Source organism: Carassius gibelio, chromosome A3 (genome assembly GCF_023724105.1).
Source record: "Carassius gibelio isolate Cgi1373 ecotype wild population from Czech Republic chromosome A3, carGib1.2-hapl.c, whole genome shotgun sequence".
Classification (NCBI taxonomy): Eukaryota; Metazoa; Chordata; class Actinopteri; order Cypriniformes; family Cyprinidae; genus Carassius; species Carassius gibelio.
In genome coordinates this window covers 5,663,689-5,683,876 of record NC_068373.1, presented here as the reverse complement: position 1 = coordinate 5,683,876, position 20,188 = coordinate 5,663,689, and the positions used below count along the sequence as shown (strand labels likewise).

The window sequence follows — 20,188 nt, the reverse complement described above, 5'->3', positions numbered from 1 at the left end:
TCACCCTCGATCTCTGTGCTCCATTTGATCACCAGGGACGAGCTGCTTTCTCTACCTTTCTTTGAGATTGTCATACTCAGTATTTTTTGTCTCGTTTTCCAGTAAATACTTGAAATATTCTTAAATCAATATACATTTACTTGAGGTGATAAATAACACGATTTTAAGTCTGGTTTTCTATGACAATTAAGTGAGTCCTTGCTTAAACTTGTTTTCCCTTTTAATTATTATTATTATTATTATTATTATTATTATTATCCCATTAGCAGATATTCTTACTTGTTTTAAGCATAACTTCACTTAATTTTGCTGATTATTTGTATCAAATGCCATTAAATACAACATAAAAAAAGAGGCAGGTGTGTTTTAGTTAAATAAGGTATATGGCATATAATATAGACTACCTGTATATTCTGTATGAGAGGTGTTTGTTTAAATGTGTAAAGATGTACGTATTTACCCCGTTATATGTTAGTGCCATAGTTGTTTATTTTATTTTATATTTGTGTTTTCTGACAGTAAATTTGATTTTATGTGATTCTGCAAAAATTGCTTTTCTTAATGCATGAACTGATGAAATGTGTAAGTACCTTAATACACACACACACACTAACTAACTAACTAACTACTAATCAATGCAATTCAGCGGAATAAACATTCAGAGTATGAGATATGTATAATTTGTGGTGAATATGAGTCCACTGTCAGACTGATAAAGTACAGAGGTGATGAACATCTGATTGTGGAAGATCATGAGTATAGAAGATCAGCTGCTAAAGGACCTGACACTGCCTGGAGATAAAGTCTGACTTTCCTTATCCTTATTTATAAAAAAAAAAAAAAAAATGTATTCAAATATATTAAAATTATTAAAAATACTGACATTATGTGACGCCACACTTTTGATTTTATATATATATATATATATATATATATATATATATATATATCAGGAGCAGGATAGTCTACAAAACCCTGGCATTCTTGATTAGACAACCAGAGGCAATAATAGTGCAGTAATAATAAGCAATAGTAATGATAATGACTGACAACCACAAAATGGCACAATTGTTCTCTTCTGGAGATTTGGTCTTGCATGTACAGTAGAATGCTGTTTGTCCCTCTTTCAAAAGTCAGAGGGTCAGTTAAAATCACAATCAATTGATCACAATCAATCAGTCAATAGATGCGATCTCAATGTTGCAAGATGCAATTCAAGCTTTAAAGCAGATGTACATAACACAAGAAAACACGTGTGGGGCCCCGATGGGTGGCACCTGGGCTATCTAACTGGGGCCCAGCCAGTTTTGTCCTCAGTTTCCGTCAGGGCCCCACATGGGTCAGCCAGGATGAGATAATGAAATGAACACAGCTCTGTATGCATACTACAGAGTGCTAAAAATATGACTGAAACAGCACTGCAGTTCATTAGATAATTAAGTAATTAACTGAATATTGAGCATTAGTGATAAACACCTCCTTAAGAAAAAAGAGACGAGAAAAAACACAACTGCTATTGACTTCTGGCCACAGAATAAAGTAAAATTTTTAGAACATTATATTAATTCTTGCCTTAATTTTCCATTGATTTAGTTAAATAATAGCCACATTGTCAGACACAGACGAGGACACAGAGGATTCAGTGCAATGGTATTTAATGTGACACAGAGGTTTCAGACACAGGTGAATCTTGACACGAAGATGACACAGTGATAATATAACTTTCCTTTGGTGATGGTGACACAGATGATGACTCAGACGAAGACGGTGGGCACAGGAACACAGATGATGATGGTTTGGAGGATCAGGTAGGTTAGTCGAATGACGTTTCGGTGAGGATGAGGAGATCGGTGCAAGACCAGACACTGGGTGATGGTGACGGATGGCTTTATATGTGGCACTGGTGATGATGCACAGGAGTTCAGAATTCCGGTGATTGGGGACGAGTGGGTGTGGCGTGAGTGTCCGATTCCGGGAGTGTAGAAGGTGTGGCTGTGACACACATTCTATTTATTTGTTTTCTATTTTGTTTTTGTTAAATAATTATTAATTCAACATGCTCATGTTTTAACTAGAATGAAAAGTAAAATTAATAAAAAGTGCTCCATGATTTATTAATCCATGGACATTGACTGAATACAATTATAAACGCAACACGTTTATAACAACAACATGTTTTTGCCTCCATTTTTCATGAGCTGAACTCAAAGGTCTAAGACTTTTTCTATGTACACAAAAGGCCCATTTCTCTCAAACATTGTTCACAAATCTGTCTAAATGGCATATAATATATATACAGACGTTTCAGAAATGTTTTCATGAGCAACAGAAACACTTTTATATACTGCTTAATACAGCACAATATTTTTCAAGAATATAATCATATACTGTTTAAATACTAATAAGTGGAGTATATATACGCTTTTATCTGTGTCTCAATACAACAGTGTGACTACATTAAAAAGGCTTTTACCATTCTAAAAACACAGATTTGTGGCCATTATTGGAACTCCAAATGTTGAATAAACCCTGAACAAACGTGATCATTGTCGTGTGGTGGAACTGACCAATTGTGAAACAGCAGTGAAACAGTGTCGTCAGCAATGCTCCTGCAGTCAAGTCTCAAGTTTGTGCAGTGCTGTGTGAGTCGAACGCACCTAATGCCTGACACATTTAGCGAGTCAGCTGCCTAAGTTATCGGATGTAGCCAGTAACTTCTCACTAGTGATTCCCGGTGGTTTTAGAAGATGATTAGTCCTTGTCGCCCCCTGTTGTTCAGAGAATGGTACAACAAGTCAAGTCACCTTTATTTATATATCGCTTTAAACTAAATACATTGCGTCAAAGCAACTGAACAACATTCATTAGGAAAACAGTGTGTCAATAATGCAAAATGACAGTTAAAGGCAGTTCATCATTGAATTCAGTGATGTCATCTCTGTTCAGTTTAAATACTGTCGGTGCATTCATTTGCAATCAAGTCAACAATATCGCTGTATATGAAGTGTCCCCAACTAAGCAAGCCAGAGGCGATAGCAGCAAGGAACCGAAACTCCATCGGTGACAGAATGGAGAAAAAAACCTTGGGAGAAACCAGGTTCAGTTGGGGGGGCAGTTCTCCTCTGACAACTATAAATCTTTGATTATCCACTTAGTCATGTCTAGCCCACTGGCAAGGTAACATTGACTGCTACTCAAAAAAAAAATAAAAAATGCTTGGATATGTTTTCCTGTTTATTTGTAGAAGTATAGTGCCACTTAGTGGTCAAAATCTGCAAACGCATTGCCACAGAAGCAGTGGTGGGTACTAAACCTGCAGCAGCAAAAAACATTCTGGATGTTGAATAGCTACTGTAATCAAATTACCAATAAACCATGAAATTACTATATTAAAATAATAATACAAATAATAATACGGTTGAAAAATAACAATACAGATATTTTTTGGAACAAATTATTGCAGGACATCAGTTAAGTGTATGTTTTCCATCTGGGACAAAATTATAATGATTTAAAGGCCAGTGAACTTACATTTCTCAATGTAAATAGTGTGCATGATGCTTTCAGAGACTATCAGTAAAACGTGTCTGGATGAGACCCAAAGATGTGTTTTGTTCAATAAAAATGAATCTTTGCTCCATGCATTACTTGTGCATTAATAAATTGCTATAAATGTGATTTTAAAAGGAAGTTGGGTTGTGTGTGACAAACACAAAACAATGAAAGACTCACATACACAACAGACAGGATGATCATTACTGCTCAACTCACTTTAGTTTGTACACATGGTTGAGAGTTAAAGAAGCTTCACTCCTGATTCTCCTGGGTGATTGTACACTGTCAAAAAATTGGAAAATAACTTTTATTATTGGTTTTGTTTATTTATTTGTTTTTCAGGTTGTTTTATTTTAAATTGTAGTTGTAGTTAAAACTTTAAAACTCTATCTAAATTAAAATCTTTCTCTCTTTGTTTTTTTTTTTTTACATATGACATTAATAACAATTTACAATAATTCAAAATTTTTATAGAGAAACAGTTACTGTATTTGTATCCATCTTCAGTTATTACTATTTTTTAAACTAATCTTCTTATTAAGCATTAACCCCTTACTAGTAACCCCCCTTTTTTGGCATGGAGACCGAAATTACATACCCAAAATAAAAAGGTTTCTGCTCATGATTCTTTCTGACTAGATACATAATCAACATTTGTTCACAAAGCTGACACTTTAAAGTTTACTGTTCAGGAATCAGAATCACTCAGACTGTTATGATAATAGAGATATATAAGCTCAAACATAAAAACAAAAATAAAAATATTAAAAACCTATGTTTTAAATGTATTTAAAAAAATGTTGATGTAGGAAATGAGTTTGAAAACACAGTGTAGCTAAGGCCACAAGTCTTCCAAGACTTCATAAAAAATTTCATAATCGAATCTGTAAAACTGTGAATTTTATGAAATATTTTCTAAGGCCATGTCATGTGTGTTTTTAGAGAAGGCTAATCAGATTGATTTATGGCCCTTGTCATCTCTGTGAGATCTCACATGTAAACTTTCCTGTGCTCTTTGTGTATTTTTCACTGTTGAAAACTGCCCGAATCATGATTGTATTGTTCTCACCAAACGGTTCTTTCACACCTCCGCCAAGTATGACACATTATCCGCATTATTCTTTTATCATTATTCTTTTGTTTTTATTCCACCTTTATTAGCCTTGATTGTGGTTTTTCAGGCTTTACAAAGCAACAAAGCAGCGATCTCACTTCAGTCTCTCTTTGCATTTAGCCCTTATTTATCAAAAGTCTTACTATAAAAATACAACAAAACATTTTCTTACGACCTTACGTGAATTATTGAGACAAAAATGCATTATGAAGAAGAAAAGCACCTGCTATTAGTAGCATTGGTGCTAACGTTAGCATCAAGCTACATCTGACAATTTATGAAATTATTAGTACACTTTTACTCAAAACTCACTTTAAACCCCGATCGAGTGTTTATAATAACTTCCTTTAGCGATCAGGGGTGGAATTTGGTCGTTTACTGTTGTAAAAATATGTTATTTGTAGCCTTTTTCATCGCTGCACAAGTTAGCATTTCCGATGTACATTTTCGATTTTTTTTATAAAAACGCCCCAGATCTCAAGAAATTCTCATACCAAGCTTTACTATCGTAATCGCGGGTTTATTATTCGGATATTTTGTGTGTACAGAGGTGTTTCAGTGTTGTTTTGGCCAGATAACTACCAGGAAGTGTGCAAGCATGTGACACGATGGGGCGGTGTCCAGATATTACACTCTCAGATTGACGTTTGAAAGACCCAATCAGAGTCTGAGTCACACACCGCACGAGCTGTGACTACTGCACGCACACACAGATCGCTGGGAGAGGCTGTTTATCATCTGATCGCGTAAATCCGTGGAAAATGAATAGAAATGACGATTCTGTCTGAAGAAATATGAAGTAAACATCAGTAAATATATCCATATATCTCCGCAGATATGCATCTTTGGTCTGTAAATCCTTATTGACGCTGTTCAGTGAGTCTATGTGAACACAAATAAACCGCTCTTGACGTGACTGAATACGAGTGAGTTGTGAATTTCTATTCAAAATGTGGCATAATACGGATTTATTATTTTGCACTCCTGACATAAATCACTAAATATCTGTCACTGCAACAATGTTTTATCAAAATATTGGTCAAATATCGAAGCTTGAGTCTTTAAACTTTCCATTGATGCACAGTTTGTCCAGATGAAGTAAGACAGTGATGTTTAATGTGCTGTGAAAGTGAAACAATAATAAACTGGGGCCGTCAGCGATGTTTGCACGCAAAGGGGTTAACTGAGGTTTAGATAAAGTTTTAAGTCACCATTTTGGAGATAAGTGTTTGGGCTCTTGACTCTAAAATTTCTTTCTCATAACTCTGTGTTTTGGAAACACATTTGTTATAGCAAAACGGTCAATTCTGATCAGACTGTTGGTTTCTTATTGAAGAAGATTCATATATATATATATATATATATATATATATATATATATATATATATATATATATATATATATATACACACACACAACAGGATACTACACTATGCTATAACATAGCTGTTATGTGGAAGGTGTGACAACAAAGTTGAGGATCCAAATGCAGGCTTTATTTGTAAATGTGGTCAGACAGGCAGGGTCCAGTACCAGCAAACAATAATATCCCAGGCAAAGACAAAGAATAATCCCTAAACAGGTAAAGGTCAAATACTAGCAAACAGGTACAATCCAGGGCAAGACAAAAAGAGTAATCAGATAAGCAGTCAAAGGTCATAAATCAAGAAGATTTAGATTTTAAGATCAAGAACAGGTTACAGGCTAAACAATAATCAGCCAAGTGTGTGTGGATGTGTGCAACCTTTATAGTGTGAGACTGATTAGGTGATGAGAGACAGGCCATTGCAATTTATAATGAGTCCTGGCAAAGAATTATGGGAAATGGAGTCCAGGGTGAGGTGGCAAGAGTCTGGAATGGAGTTCCCTCTAATGAAGCTCATGGGTACTCCAACTAGAGATTGTGAAAATAGCTTTAGAAATGGTGAACATGGAGTAGAAATAAAAGTAAGCTACATTGCAAAAACACGTTGATTAAAAACAAAAAAATTACATTGAACATGATTATAATTGCACATATGTGACCCGTCACGGAAACCAGTGACACAAGTCGGCAGCACAACTTTCGAGCAAAATGAGAAAGAAAGCGTTTTTTTTTTTTTTCAAAATTGGTGATTTTCGTTTTTTTCAGAATCTGTTAGTTGATATCACAAAGAAGCCTCTCCATGTTTGAGATAGCAGTATTGGTATATTTAAAAGCGTACATTTTGAGGTTGAAATCAGCTAGTTTGTCTGAGATTCTAGCACGCAGTGGGGCGTGTCATTGTCTGTGTATTTCCATACTGGATAAGCCGGCTTTTGTTTCTTTTGTTATTGCCCCCGCCTTCCGAGGGAAGCGTGGCTACTTAGTATGCAGCGCTCTGGCCGGCTGTAGCTGATATCAAAATTCAGTGAGGATGTACGCTGCAAAGATGAACACAGACGAGCTGAACCATGGCCGTTACACCGAAAATGCTTTGAAGTACTTCTTCGACAAGCCGGATGCTTATGAACAAGCGCTCACTGATTCTGAAGAAGATCTGACCAACGATGAAAGCAGCATAATAAGACTGTATAATATCCCTAATCTACAACTGAGCGAAGATGACGACAAGGAAGAATGTATTGGACTGGCGTCAGACGAGTTGGACGTAAGATATCAGAGCCTATATCGATAGTAACATTTGATGGGGATAAAGACAATGAAATGGGGAAAATCCTTAATATTTAGAGGCAAACAGACGCACAGTGCAAACTTCGGAGATGGTTACATCCACAAAAAAGACCCCGACAAAGAGAAAGTGTGCCCGAACGACTTATTTCATTGGAGGCATCGAGATCTGCGAGAATACTTTTCTGTTTCTTATGGGGTGAGTTTCCATAAAACATCAAAGTTTGTAGTTTTGTGTTAATTCTAAGAACACGTTCACGTTATCTCATGTTTAGTCCATGTTTAGACCTTCCCATATCTACCTATTGTTATTAGCTAGCTCATCGGTTATCACAGAATCCTGTTAAAAAAGTCCTAATGCTACACAATGAAATCAATTCACCAAGTTTTATGTAGAAAACCAGCAAATAACAAATACAATTAGCATCAATATGTACTTTTTGTTTACATAAACATTAAAATAATAACATTAAAAATGATGGCCACATTTTAAAGATTAAAGATTTTTTTATAAAAATATAAAACTCACATATTTCAGCCTCTAAATCATTTTTATAAAAGTCAAAAAAAATTCATTACTGACATTTACAATGCATATTCTCCTTTATTATTAATAGTATGCAGTCCGATTTTTCCCATTGTGTCTGTCGTTGCTATGCAGGGGGTATGGCTTATCTAAATGAGATGTAAATGAGCCCCATTGTCACTCGCAGCAGTGAGAACTACACAATCTTTAAAGGCTATTTTCTGCTTTTTGAGTTGAGCTTTGAGTGCCTACCTTCAAATGGCCACAACTTCTCCAAATACTATCAGATTTCCATGTGTTACACACTACACTTTCAGAATCTGTGAATAACTCAAAATGCCCCAGAACCGACTTGTGTCCCTACTTTCCGTGATTGGTCACATATATGTACACATATTTCACACATGAAACATGATCTTTATGTTCTATGCATTTTTTAAATATATTTTCTAAATATATTTCAATATATTTAACAGTGTTTCACATATATGTGAATACATCACATTTCTGTATGAAATCTGTTTAAAAGAACAGACACGCAAACAAACACAAAAGACAAAAGAAAAAGAAAAATTGTAAAACAAAAGAAAATTGTAAAAAAAAATTGTGGAATCAGAACAGAAATATTGTCATGAGCCTGATTCAGATCATAATGTTTTCTCATGGGGACATAAACTATGTTCAACATTTACAGTCTGTAATTTCATTGCTGTCCAAATCCAGAATTCCACTATTTCCCTACTGTACTGTCTCTCCAGCCAAAGAAGAAGAAGAAGGAAGAAGCTCAGATTGCTGCTCGTTGCCAGAGAAAGAAGTGTGAGGCTCACAGATTGCCTTCTTTCTCTCAAAAGACAATAAAATAGCAGAGCAGTGCGTCTTTGACACCAGGCTCGAGTGATATCATGCCGGCTCAGCTCAGACATGCTTCACTCTTCCCACGTCCCCTTGTTTCACCAGTATGCTTCACACATGAAAATCAACACCCCTCGTTGAAAAAAAAAATCATCTCATGTAGGCTAATCGGTCAAACAATCAGTGTCTTGAAAATAGTTAATAAATAGCCTTTGAACAGTCATAACATTTATAAGATAAGATTTACCTCAGAAACACCAACAATATATTTGCCAACATTGTTTTATCATTTTCATAAATAAGTCAGTTAACTCCCACAGCCCCTTTTTTCCATGAGTAGGTGGAATTTTCACATTGATTAAATGTGTTATTATAGCAGTATAACACATCTTTCTATATCTCGTAATTTTTACTTATTCTAAAAATATTATGGCACTGAATTGTGCCAGATTTACTAAATTACTTAATGCAACCACACTCTTGGCACAGCGGCCCAAAAACACAAAAAGGGGGTTGAGGGATGTATAGGTGATATAGGAGTATTTACTCATTTTAGTTATAATTAGTTCAATTTAATTCTCCTGGCCATTCTTTCTGCAAATTCATCCACAATGTCCTTGGTATTTAATTTAAGGTTTTGTGTATTCTCAATGGAAAGAATGGCTACTTTCGATATTCTTTGCTTTCGACTAAAGAGGATAAAATTGAAAGAAAGAGAAATAAAATGGTGCAGGAGTGATACCATCTTGGTAACACTTTATAATAACTTTCAGTTCATATGATCTATATTTGTTTATATATGATCTATATTTGTCTTTGTTGTGTAGTACTATATTTGTACATCTTAACAAATGATCTATTAATTATTTGTTCATGTTTTTGCAGTAGCCAATCTAAAGTTTAAACTACTCATTTTTTGTACATGTTTGTACAATGTTACATTTGCAATCATTTCATAATTTATTTTGTGGTGTACCTTTTGCTTTGTGTTTTCTTTCTTGTAAGTGGCGGCTGTCAACTGTTGAATTTTCTGCATCATAAACATCTTTGGAATTCTGTCTTATCCAGTTGAGTTCTAGTATAATTTTTTTTGTGTATTCATTGATTTATGGTTGTCTTTTTTGTTTTCGTTTTAGTTTGCAGGGCCCTGAGTTGGGAGGCTAGCTGTGCAAGAACCCTGGTAGTGGTGTTTCAAGCACGGAGTGTGGATTGCTGTTTGTGGAAAAAGTTCATAGACATTTTGCATACTGATATCCATGTCTCTTTGTCCTTCACGGTAAAAAGTCTGCGTGTCCAATTCCCATTGAGTATTCATTTCCCAATACTTGAAAGGGGTGACATAGTCAGCATTTTGTACTTTTCTCTTAAGGATTTGGTTTTTGCAGTGCAATTGATTTATTAACATTTCCATTTTTAGTATACATTTGGCCCAGTATACATTTCATTCAGTTCTTGAAACAGACACATTTCTCAAAACTTCGAACACATTTCATAAACATTACAATTTGCTCAAACTAAGCAAAAATGCCCTCATTTTGCCCAGGTTTAACCTGTATGTGATTGTGCATTAGCAGAAGGCACACTTCCACCGCATAGCACTCACTTGAAAAAAGATGGACTAATTATAATGCAGCATTTTTCTGAAAACACTCCACTGCTCTGTTTCTTTAGCCTGCAGAGTGCTTAGACGCTGATCTCTTATTAATGCTATCACTAGCCGACATTATATTATTGTTCAAATAAGTAATTAGGAACTACATTAAGACAAAATATGTATAATCACCAGATTATTAACTCTTGGACAGATGCAAAATTAAACCCACAGAAATATACACCTCAAAACATTCACCATAATAAAATTGTGCTATATATTTGAAAACCTTTAAGTCTGTCATGTGTTCAGAAATGTCAAATATTTCAAATAGTTCGGTGTCTGACATGACCAAACATCAATCATCACCTGTGCATCTGATAATGGGGTCAGGACCCCTAAACCAATATTTCCAACTGCCGCCTAATGGAGGTCTGAGGAGTCCAGGGACACTTTCTGCTGATGGCCTCTGACAAACATGCTAAAGAGTTTCTTAATTACAGTCCTGGGTTCTCACCATTGATGATCTCAATCAGGTGTGTTAATTAAGGGACACAGATATGCAGAGTGGTGGGTGGTGATTGGAACTGAGAACCAGTGGAACCAGTGATCAGAAGTACTAGTCATTTAATAAGAATCTAAGGGGGCATTTACACTGGGCTCGTTTGCTGCGGTTTAAGCCCAAGCGTGATTTGTTCCCGGTGCCAGACAAAGTGTTGGTCTGCTTTCACACTCAATAATTGTATCAAACCCAGGTGCGTTTGCAGTTACCTTACGTCATCGCAAACGCACCCGGAAAAGGCATGGAGAATGCAACGCGACACTGGCATTTTTTGGTGCTTATATGCACAACATAATAATTCATTTTAATTATTACATTTTAATTAATTTAATTTGTGTGTGGAATCAACCTCGGCTCTCTTGTGTGTTGAGGAAACAATGATAACGACAATGTTACGCATGTGCGGGATACTTTACTTCCTGAACAAGTGTGCACCAGAGTCTGTGTTACTTGCACATTCAAGCGAACCGTGCCACAGTTCGGGAGCAACCGAACTTGGGTTCAGTACCCCAGTGCGCACCAGGGTCCAATGACAGCGTTCACATTAGCGATTTTTCATGCGAACCATGCCCCGTTCCACACTAAACTGCCAGTGTGAAAGCACCCTAAGAACTTTGCTTCGGATAATACAGCTTTCATCTGAGGATTTTGACAGCATCAATAACCAACCTAATTGAAATTAGTTTGAAAAATGACAGAGCAAAGTATCAGTTTCTAAAATATCTTATGAAGCAGTAGGGACCTCTGACTATTAGAAACAAATAAAACCACAGATATTTCTCATGCTCACAAAAACAAAACAAAAAATAAATAAATATAGAAAGTCAATGAAGAGCATAATGCTGTAAAGTCATTGGCTGAACAGGTGTCAGGAGGATAACTTTTTGTTACTCTGAGTCTGTGTCTCTTGTACACTCAGTGCTCCCACAGGGACGAAGCATCCACACTGAGCCCATCACCCATCAGTGTGCCTCCCTGGTCTCCACGCAAGTACTTGCCATTTTGACCCTTGATGCCAACCCGTCCATACTCAACAAACTCAAAGAAAAAATCCTCAGGTTTATCCCCATCTGTGCACACCAGACCACTGCTGGAGACATACCAGAACTTTTCATTTCCACCTGTGTAAAAAAAAAAAAATACATAGGTACATTCATCAGATGTTTGCAAATATGTGTCCAGAAGAGTGTGTGCTGCTCATTGAAACTCGGGTGAGTTACAGCTTACACAATAGCAATATGTCTCACTTTTTATTTGGTATGCGCCATCACTGAAAAGCAATGAGAAGATATCATAAACAGAGCGGCTGCAGTCCAGTGTATTGGAGGTTTTGTGGTGACACACAAAGCCGTTCTCCCCACGCAAGACCAGGATTGGACGATTAATCAGCTTTAGCATGAACTGCTCATCCTCCCCTGCCGAACACATGCAAGGATTTATCTGACTCATGTTAGGTGGGTATTCAGTAGTGACAGATCAGTAATAACTTATTTGCACTCACCCAAAGAATCACTCACAGCAGCAAGCTGTCCATTTTTCTTTGTGCAGACATATTTTCCATTGTTTGCTCTCAAAGCAATTCGTCGGCCCAGCCACTCTATGTCAAACATGGTGTTTTCTTCTCTAACAGTCACACAATAAAGATCTTTCACTATTTTCACAAACATTCATTTATGAAATGCATAAAAATATTGTAATTTATGATAATAATGGAAACACTTACGCTTCTGTGGCTGAGGAAAGAATCCCTCCGTGAGTAACGAGTGTCCAGTAATTTCCACCATTGGTTCTGAACATGCACTTCTTAGTCTCTTTATCAATCTCCATCTGAAATGTCTCCATGTCTGTCTCATCATCCTGATTAGCTAAGATGCTAACACCTGGAAACAATTACATTCTTATGTCTTCTAAGCAGCTGATGCCTCTTTTCTTTGCAAAATGACTATGCAAACAGTATTTGTACAAACATAGTGTGCTGGGTTGTTGAATGTTAAACTCTGGTTTATCTCGGTCACTCTCTCTGAAACTGTGGTTGAAATAACATTACCAGCAAACTTATGTCTGTTCCAGCTAATCAAAGTGACCAGATTGTGTAGGTTAAGATTAAAATTAGATGCTTCAGAAATACCCCTTGACTGTCTGTTAAGCCTTTTACTGAAGTAATCCCTAACACTCACCCCAGCAGCCTGATGCTATAATTCCTACAATTGTTAAAAGCAAATGCATAGAGGCACTTAATAAGCAAGTGGTGGAAGAAACATTCAGCTTTAGGCAAACAGATTCAGCCTTTTACACTTTCATTGATGTTATTTACACAGCTAATGCCCTGTGTTCAAGTTCTAAAGCCAAGTAGTGGAGAACCATTTGCATTATTAGCTATTCATTATTATAAGTGATTTGATGATGTATTCTAAAATATTATAAAGCAGCAAAGAGCTTGCAAATATTTGGCTATGAGAATGAAAAGCATTTATCATAATGGCTCATTGTTTTTCAAAGATAGTCCTTTTCCCCCCTGTATCAAATGTCACCATCCTATTTGTCCAGAATGATTCTAAGAGACAGATGTCTTGCTCTTTATTCTGAAACAGTCTGAAAAGTGGCAATGGACTCAATGGGTCTGTTTTATCCTATAGGACTCCCAACAAACTCTATTAGCACAATATAATAATTTGTTGGTTCAGGTTTGATCAGGGTTGGAGCTGAACTTTGCAGGAAGGTAGATCTCCAGGAACAGGACTGGGAACCCCTGGGCTATAGCATATTCCAAGAATAGGGATATCTTCCCTAGCCCTTGCATTCATTAGAAACATCCAATCTGAGAACTGAATATTCATATGAGTCTGATCTTTTCGAGGAATCAGATGACCCTCACAAAACATGATTTGTTAACAAAATACACTCCACTTTTGAAGATCAGCTTACCCACTTGATCCAGTTTAATAACAGACCACTGGAGGTGAAGAATATTAAATATACAATTTTTGCCTACCATTATGGTGTTTTGTGTCTTTTTTGAAATTTGAAACTTTAGTATTTTTTTTCATTGTATAAAAACAGCAGCCAGCACCACCTTCAGAATTTTTATTTAGTATTATCCTACATTAAATCAAAGGGGTTTGGAAGGCATAAGGGTGAAAGAATGATTTTTTTTTTTTCAAACTGTCTCTTTAAATATGTGCAAAAAGATATGTCTGGCAAATCATTTGAGGCTGCTTTAATCTGAAGACACACAGTGGATATTACAAATTAAATTGGTTGCTTCACACAAAGATAATTAAATTTGCCAGATGACCATGCACCCATAGGCAGATGTCTGCAAGTAGATTGACCGCCTCAAGAATCCACTTTTGTCATGTTCATCTATGTTGCTGAATGCCTACACGTTGTTTTAGACCACGGTTGCCCAATCCTGTTCATGGAGATCTTTCTACAAACTCCTCCAACCCTGATCAAAGAGAGACAGCCAAATACTGTAATATCACCAGGAGCACATGATAATTACAGACAGGTGTTTTGGTGCAGAGTTGGAACTACTTCGCAGGTAGGTAGATCTCCGGGAGCACAATTGGGAATGACTGTTTTAGACAAGAGGCTCCCAGCCAAGTTCCTGGATGTCTCCTTATTTAAACTGATTCAGGTCATCAGCTAGGTATAAGAGACTCTGAGACTTGAAATGGGTGTGTCAGACAAAGGAGACATGCCAAATGTACAGTATTGGTGGGCCTCCAGGAACAGGGTTGGGAACCACAGTTTTAGACCAATAATAATGAACATGACACCACATGCTAAAAAATGCATAATAATTGATTACCTTGACGAATAGACACATATCTTTTGTTGGCTGCCAGGAAAACAACTTGTGGGTGGCTCTCTTCCAGATCAAACAGCTCATCTTTCCCTGGCCTTGAACAGCGGCCAGACTTCAGGGTGCCTGTGGGGCCCATTGGTGAGAGAAACTTGCCCTCACAGTCCTTAAAAGCCAGCTTGCCAGACTTGATTTCCAGAGTGAAACTAGTGTTGTGCCTGTGCTCCATTACCAGCTTACCATCATTGCTGAGAAAACGATTGTCACAAGCCTTCAGACTGTACTTCTCATCCAGGTAGACCAAAGTGATCAGGGAGTCCACACCCCAGGGGATGTTGCTGTCCATGCAGAGCTGGTCGTCTGTTGTGGACAAGCGTGCATAGCGCTTGCGGGATACACTTAGCAGGTTGGCCTGTGGGTGAAGGGCAAGATGCATGGCCCACATTTCAGATCCTCCAATGGTCTGGGCAAAACAGGATAGATATTCTGCAGAGCCTCCAAAATAGCGCAAATATGGTTCTGACTGCAAGGCCCAGCGTCCATTTGACTGTGTCACAAGCAAAAACCGGCAGGATGCGTTTGGCACTTCCTCCTCACAGCTCACCTTGCCATCTTTATCTGTGGCAAGATAACGTCCGAGATGACTGCGCAAGAAAACTACCTGGCTATCCTGGTCTTGCTCCAGGGTCCAGATCTGTTTCTTCTTCATGCTGGTTCCAGATGCATTTACCTTGAACCCAAATGCCTCTGCGGTGAGGTAACGGTTTTCGTAATTAATAAGTCCAAACTGGAGCTTTAAAGCCATACTTATTCCATTTGTGGACATTGTGACCAGGTGCTTGCCAAAGGATTGTTTAAGATGATTTGTATTGCAGATTAAAAATGCTGAAATGGTGACAATATGCCCTTGACTCTCCTCAGATGATATTAAAAGGTCATTCAAAGTTTCTTCCTGCTCTGAACTTTGACGGTTTTTTCCCTTGTCCACTCAGACTCAACCACAGATTAAGGCTGTTTTCCCTGTGAGTCTCCTGGTGTTGGATTCTTTATCATTAGGGCAGCAGTCCCAGGCTACACCAGTTTACCTTAAGCTACTTCTCTGCATTCACACAGATGACAGCCTCCTGCTTCCTAATCAGTCTGGATTAAACTCAGCATGGCACAGCACCTCAATCCAACAAGCTGCTGACACCATACACACCACATCTCTGACTACTCCCTTTTGTCCTCTGGCAGATCTCCCTCCCTCTTTCTCTCTCTCTCTCTCTCCCCCCACCCCTCCTATTTTTCAGTTCCAACCCTACCACCACCTTTTTCCACCTTTCTTCCCCTCTTCCTTTCTCTTTTTATACACTGGCTTGTTCTCTTGAATATATAATGAAATATATTAATGTTTCAATGACAAATAATGCAGTATATGCTTTGAACATTTGTTCTTCTTGCATTTTTATGGTAATGTTATGGTTTATGAGCAGTGTTTTTTGTTTTTTAAGCTGCTTGACCTTCCTTATTTCCCAGTCAAATATGTATTCTATAACCTGTAGCTCAGGTACAGATGAACATGACGTATGATCTCTCACACAGCACATGTTGTCCTTATAAGGGTATTATTGACCCTATTAATGACACTACAAGGTTTCAAATATGCTACAGATTGGTGTCCTATTATTTTTGCCAGACCCATTTCTGTATTTAAACAATATAGACCCAAATCAAAATGTTTAGCTATATCCCACATTTGTGTGTAAATATTTTATTACATGATTTCACTGCTATATAGACCTTCCGTAGCACCACCCCATTTCAGTGCTGCATTCGTTGTCTTCTGTCTTCTATCTTCTATTTGTATTTCCACCGTGTGAATTTAATGTTGTACAAATTTATGAATGAATGACATTTTTCATGACAGCCACCTCAAACATTACAATGATCATGATATCCTTCATCTATTTTAAAATAAGTAACTCCATGTGTAAAATGGCTGAGCGCTGAGTTTAAGGTCTATACTGTACAAAATTATGTTCCACAAACTTGTTACACCCAGGGTGTAACTTATTGAAAGAAAAGGGAACAATCAAATAATTTATGTAATTACAAATCAACATTTGATAGCAAACTGGCTTCCCAAAAGCTAAACAAAAAAAATGTCCAGTTCACATTGGTGCTTATTCTGAAAAAGAACTGCTCACTTTATTTCTAAATAACTGAAGTATTCATACAGTGTCCGTTTAATAAACTGTTAACCAAGCCAAAATGAAAGCATGAAACTGCATTTGAAATCAAATTGAAAATCAAATAATATGTAACAATGTGATTTAAGCACTATATCTACAAAGTTTTTTTTTTTAAATACATTGACAGACCACACTGCCTGCACCTCAAACCGACTGTCCAGAATGTTTGCATTTAATTTGCATAAAACCTAACCATGTTGACACTCTTACCACTTTCTCCACTCCACAATCATCTCTTATAGATAATGAACAAAAAATTGCTGGCCATCTCACTCAGCACCAATGGACATGCACAGCAAGACTGAAATTACACTACAAAACACACAAGACTGAGATTACACAATCATTTTTAGTAAATCCAAATATATGTCGACAATGGAGCCCATGGGAGCCAATTCCAGCATATTGGGCTAAAGTCAGGGAAACACCCCAGGTGGAAGGCCACTCAGATAAAACAGATGAGCTCATATAATAATTTATTAATACTGAGAGACAAACAAACAATGTTTTGAAGGTTAAGCATTTATTTATATATTTCTATTTCCATTTACATTAAGTCAATGAGCAGATGCTTTTATCCAACATAGAAATGAGAAATGAAACTTCACCTGGAGCTTTATTTGTACATTTTCTCCTGGCTTTTTTGGCCAGCGGGAACAAGCTCCAGGTGCACCACTCATCAAGCACAGGTGTTGTGATTGTGAAATCAGTGTGGGAGTGGCGTTTCCAAGGTGACACTGATCTGGAACTGGGATACATGATACAGTATACATACACAAATAAAAACAAGTAAATATAACAGAAAAAATAGAAAGCTAGTGTTTTGATCTGGAATCGGGATACTCAAGTCAAGTCAAGTCGCTATATTTATATAGCACTTTAAACAAAATACATTGCGTCAAAGCAACTGAACAACATTCATTAGGAAAACAGTGTGTCAATAATGCAGAATGATAGTTAAAGACAGTTCTTCATTGAATTCAGTGATGTCATCTCTGTTCAGTTAAATAGTGTCTGTGCATTTATTTGCAATCAAGTCAACAATATCGCTGTAGATGAAGTGACCCCAACTAAGCAAGACAGAGGTGACAGTGACAAGGAACCGAAACTCCATCTGTGACAGAATGGAGAAAAACACCTTGGGAGAAACCAGGCTCAGTTGGGGGGCCAGTTCTCCTCTGACCAGATGAAACCAGTAGTTCAATTCCAGGCTGCAGCAAAGTCAGATTGTGCAGAAGAATCATCTGTTTCCTGTGGTCTTGTCCTGGTGCTCCTCTGAGACAAGGTCTTTACAGGGGATCTGTATCTGGGGCTCTAGTTGTCCTGGTCTCCGCTGTCTTTCAGGGCTGTAGAGGTCCTTTCTAGATGCTGATCCACCATCTGGTCTGGATACGTACTGGATCCGGGTGACTGCAGTGACCCTCTGATCTGGACACAGACTGGATCTGGTGGCTACGATGACTTTGGAATAAGAGTAAAACAGACTAATATTAGTGTAGATGCAATTCTTCCAACGATGTAGCAAGGACATCGGGTGTTATGGGAAATGTTCCCGATTCCAGGTTTATCTAATTAATGCAGCCTAAAAATCCTTTAACGGATTTGGATATTAAAAGCATATTAGTACATGTAAACCAGGATAAAGAGATGGGTCTTTAATCTAGATTTAAACTGCAAGAGTGTGTCTGCCTCCTGAACAATGTTAGGTAGGTTATTCCAGAGTTTAGGCGCCAAAGTGGTCCATTTATTTTAATACAACATTTTCCATAGCAGTTTCCATCAGCGTAACAATACATAGCGTGGCGCGCAAGCGGTCAAAAGCCCTTTGCCCTTCCGGGTCAAACACCTGTAGACAACATTGTATCTGCTGCCTTTATACCTGAGGCCAAGATACAAACATGCGCCACCCAGTGTTAAATAAAGAAATTTCAACCCAAATACAAAGTGGCATTTGGCTCTAACAGCCCCTTTCACACTGCCATTCCGGCAAATACACGGGTAAACTGTTCCGGCAATCGTTCCCGGGTTGCTAGATTTTGCACTTTCACACTGCCAGTGATTACCCGGGATATGTGTGTGCTTTCACACACAACCCGTAAAGATCTGGTAACGACACGTGACATCAGGGCGTGACGTGTAATGTATGAGTCGAAAACGTTAGGGACGTTATACTTTCACTGAAACAAGCGAATGATCTCAGCGTCAGCGCGGAAAGTGAGGAACTAACTGGTCTCTGCTTCATTTCAGTTTGCACATATTTTTTCGTCGCGAACGTTGATCTTTCTTCAAAACAGCCGGTAAAAGAGTAGCGCGATAACGTGCGCATCATCACTTCGACACGGCATTAGGTCTGGCTTTTGTTCACACAGCGCTCATCCCGGGTTGAACCCGGCAATGTTACTAGGTCCCCGACCCGGGTTCAATGCCGGAATCAATCCCGGGACGTGTTTGCTTTCACACAGAAGGCGACCCGGCAATGTTCCGGCAATATGCCGGGTCCGACGTGCAGTGTGAAAGGGGCTTATAAGTGCTATACAGCCCTGAAAGATCACTTACTACAGGGAGAAGTAAGACACTATACTTTACTGGGAAATCTGCCACTAGGGGAGAGTGAGGGTCTAGGCACTTCTTCCAAAGATCCTGATGGAGTTCAACATCCAACTGCGGGGGGTCCATCGAAAGAGCCAAAGATGCAGCGTCACAGTAAGATGGGTGACATTGAGCATTATCTGACTACGTTTGAGTAAATTGCTACTGTGTGCAAATGGCCTCCAGAGGATTTGGTCATTTGACTAGTTCCTCTAATCACTGGCAAGGCCAGTGTCTATGTGTCTATGGATATGGAGGAAGCGAATGACTAAGAGCAGGTGAGAGAGGCCATTTAAAAAAAAACTCATCTATGCTGAGACCTATCGTCAGTGGTTTCGTTCCATGGAGGTGCTGATGGAAGAAACTCCTAAGCAATTGCACGTCCGGTTGAAGGATTTGTTCTAAAAGGGGGTGAAACCTGCAGAAAGATCTTTTTGGAACAGATTTTGAGAATGTTGTGTCCCGAACTGCAAATCTGGCTTAAACAGCATGATCCGTCCTCCCCTGAGGAGGCCACCTGGCAGGTGGATGTTATTGTGGCAGCTAGGCAAAGGCCTGAGACTTGGCGTCTTGCTCAGTGGAAGACCGCAAGGGACAAGCTTTTTTCCCACAACCACACTGCAAGAAGGGAGTAAGAGTATAGTGAAGTGACATTCAGCCAAGTATGGTGACCCATACTCAGAATTTGTGCTCTGCATTTAACCCA

General features: G+C 38.1%; 1 protein-coding gene and 1 long non-coding RNA gene across 2 annotated transcripts in view; both read right to left on the bottom strand.

Annotated features, from left to right (window-relative positions):
• The window catches only part of LOC127944497 (uncharacterized), a 145,244-nt gene extending 125,268 nt beyond the window's left edge, over window positions 1-19,976 (bottom strand). Inside the window, exons 1-2 of the long non-coding RNA XR_008150371.1 lie at window positions 19,803-19,976; window positions 18,032-18,354 (exon numbers count right to left, since the gene is read on the bottom strand). This is a non-coding gene — a long non-coding RNA (uncharacterized LOC127944497). The remainder of the gene's footprint in view (window positions 1-18,031; window positions 18,355-19,802) is intronic.
• Window positions 6,145-15,906, bottom strand: LOC127944355 (fascin-2). Its single transcript, XM_052540235.1, has 5 exons — window positions 14,666-15,906; window positions 12,575-12,731; window positions 12,353-12,474; window positions 12,099-12,266; window positions 6,145-11,972 (listed from the first exon to the last, which is right to left on the bottom strand). Exons 1-5 carry the CDS (start codon window positions 15,483-15,485, stop codon window positions 11,767-11,769), a joined length of 1,473 nt encoding a protein of 490 aa, XP_052396195.1. The 5' UTR covers window positions 15,486-15,906; the 3' UTR covers window positions 6,145-11,766.
• Window positions 19,977-20,188: the final 212 nt, after the last annotated feature.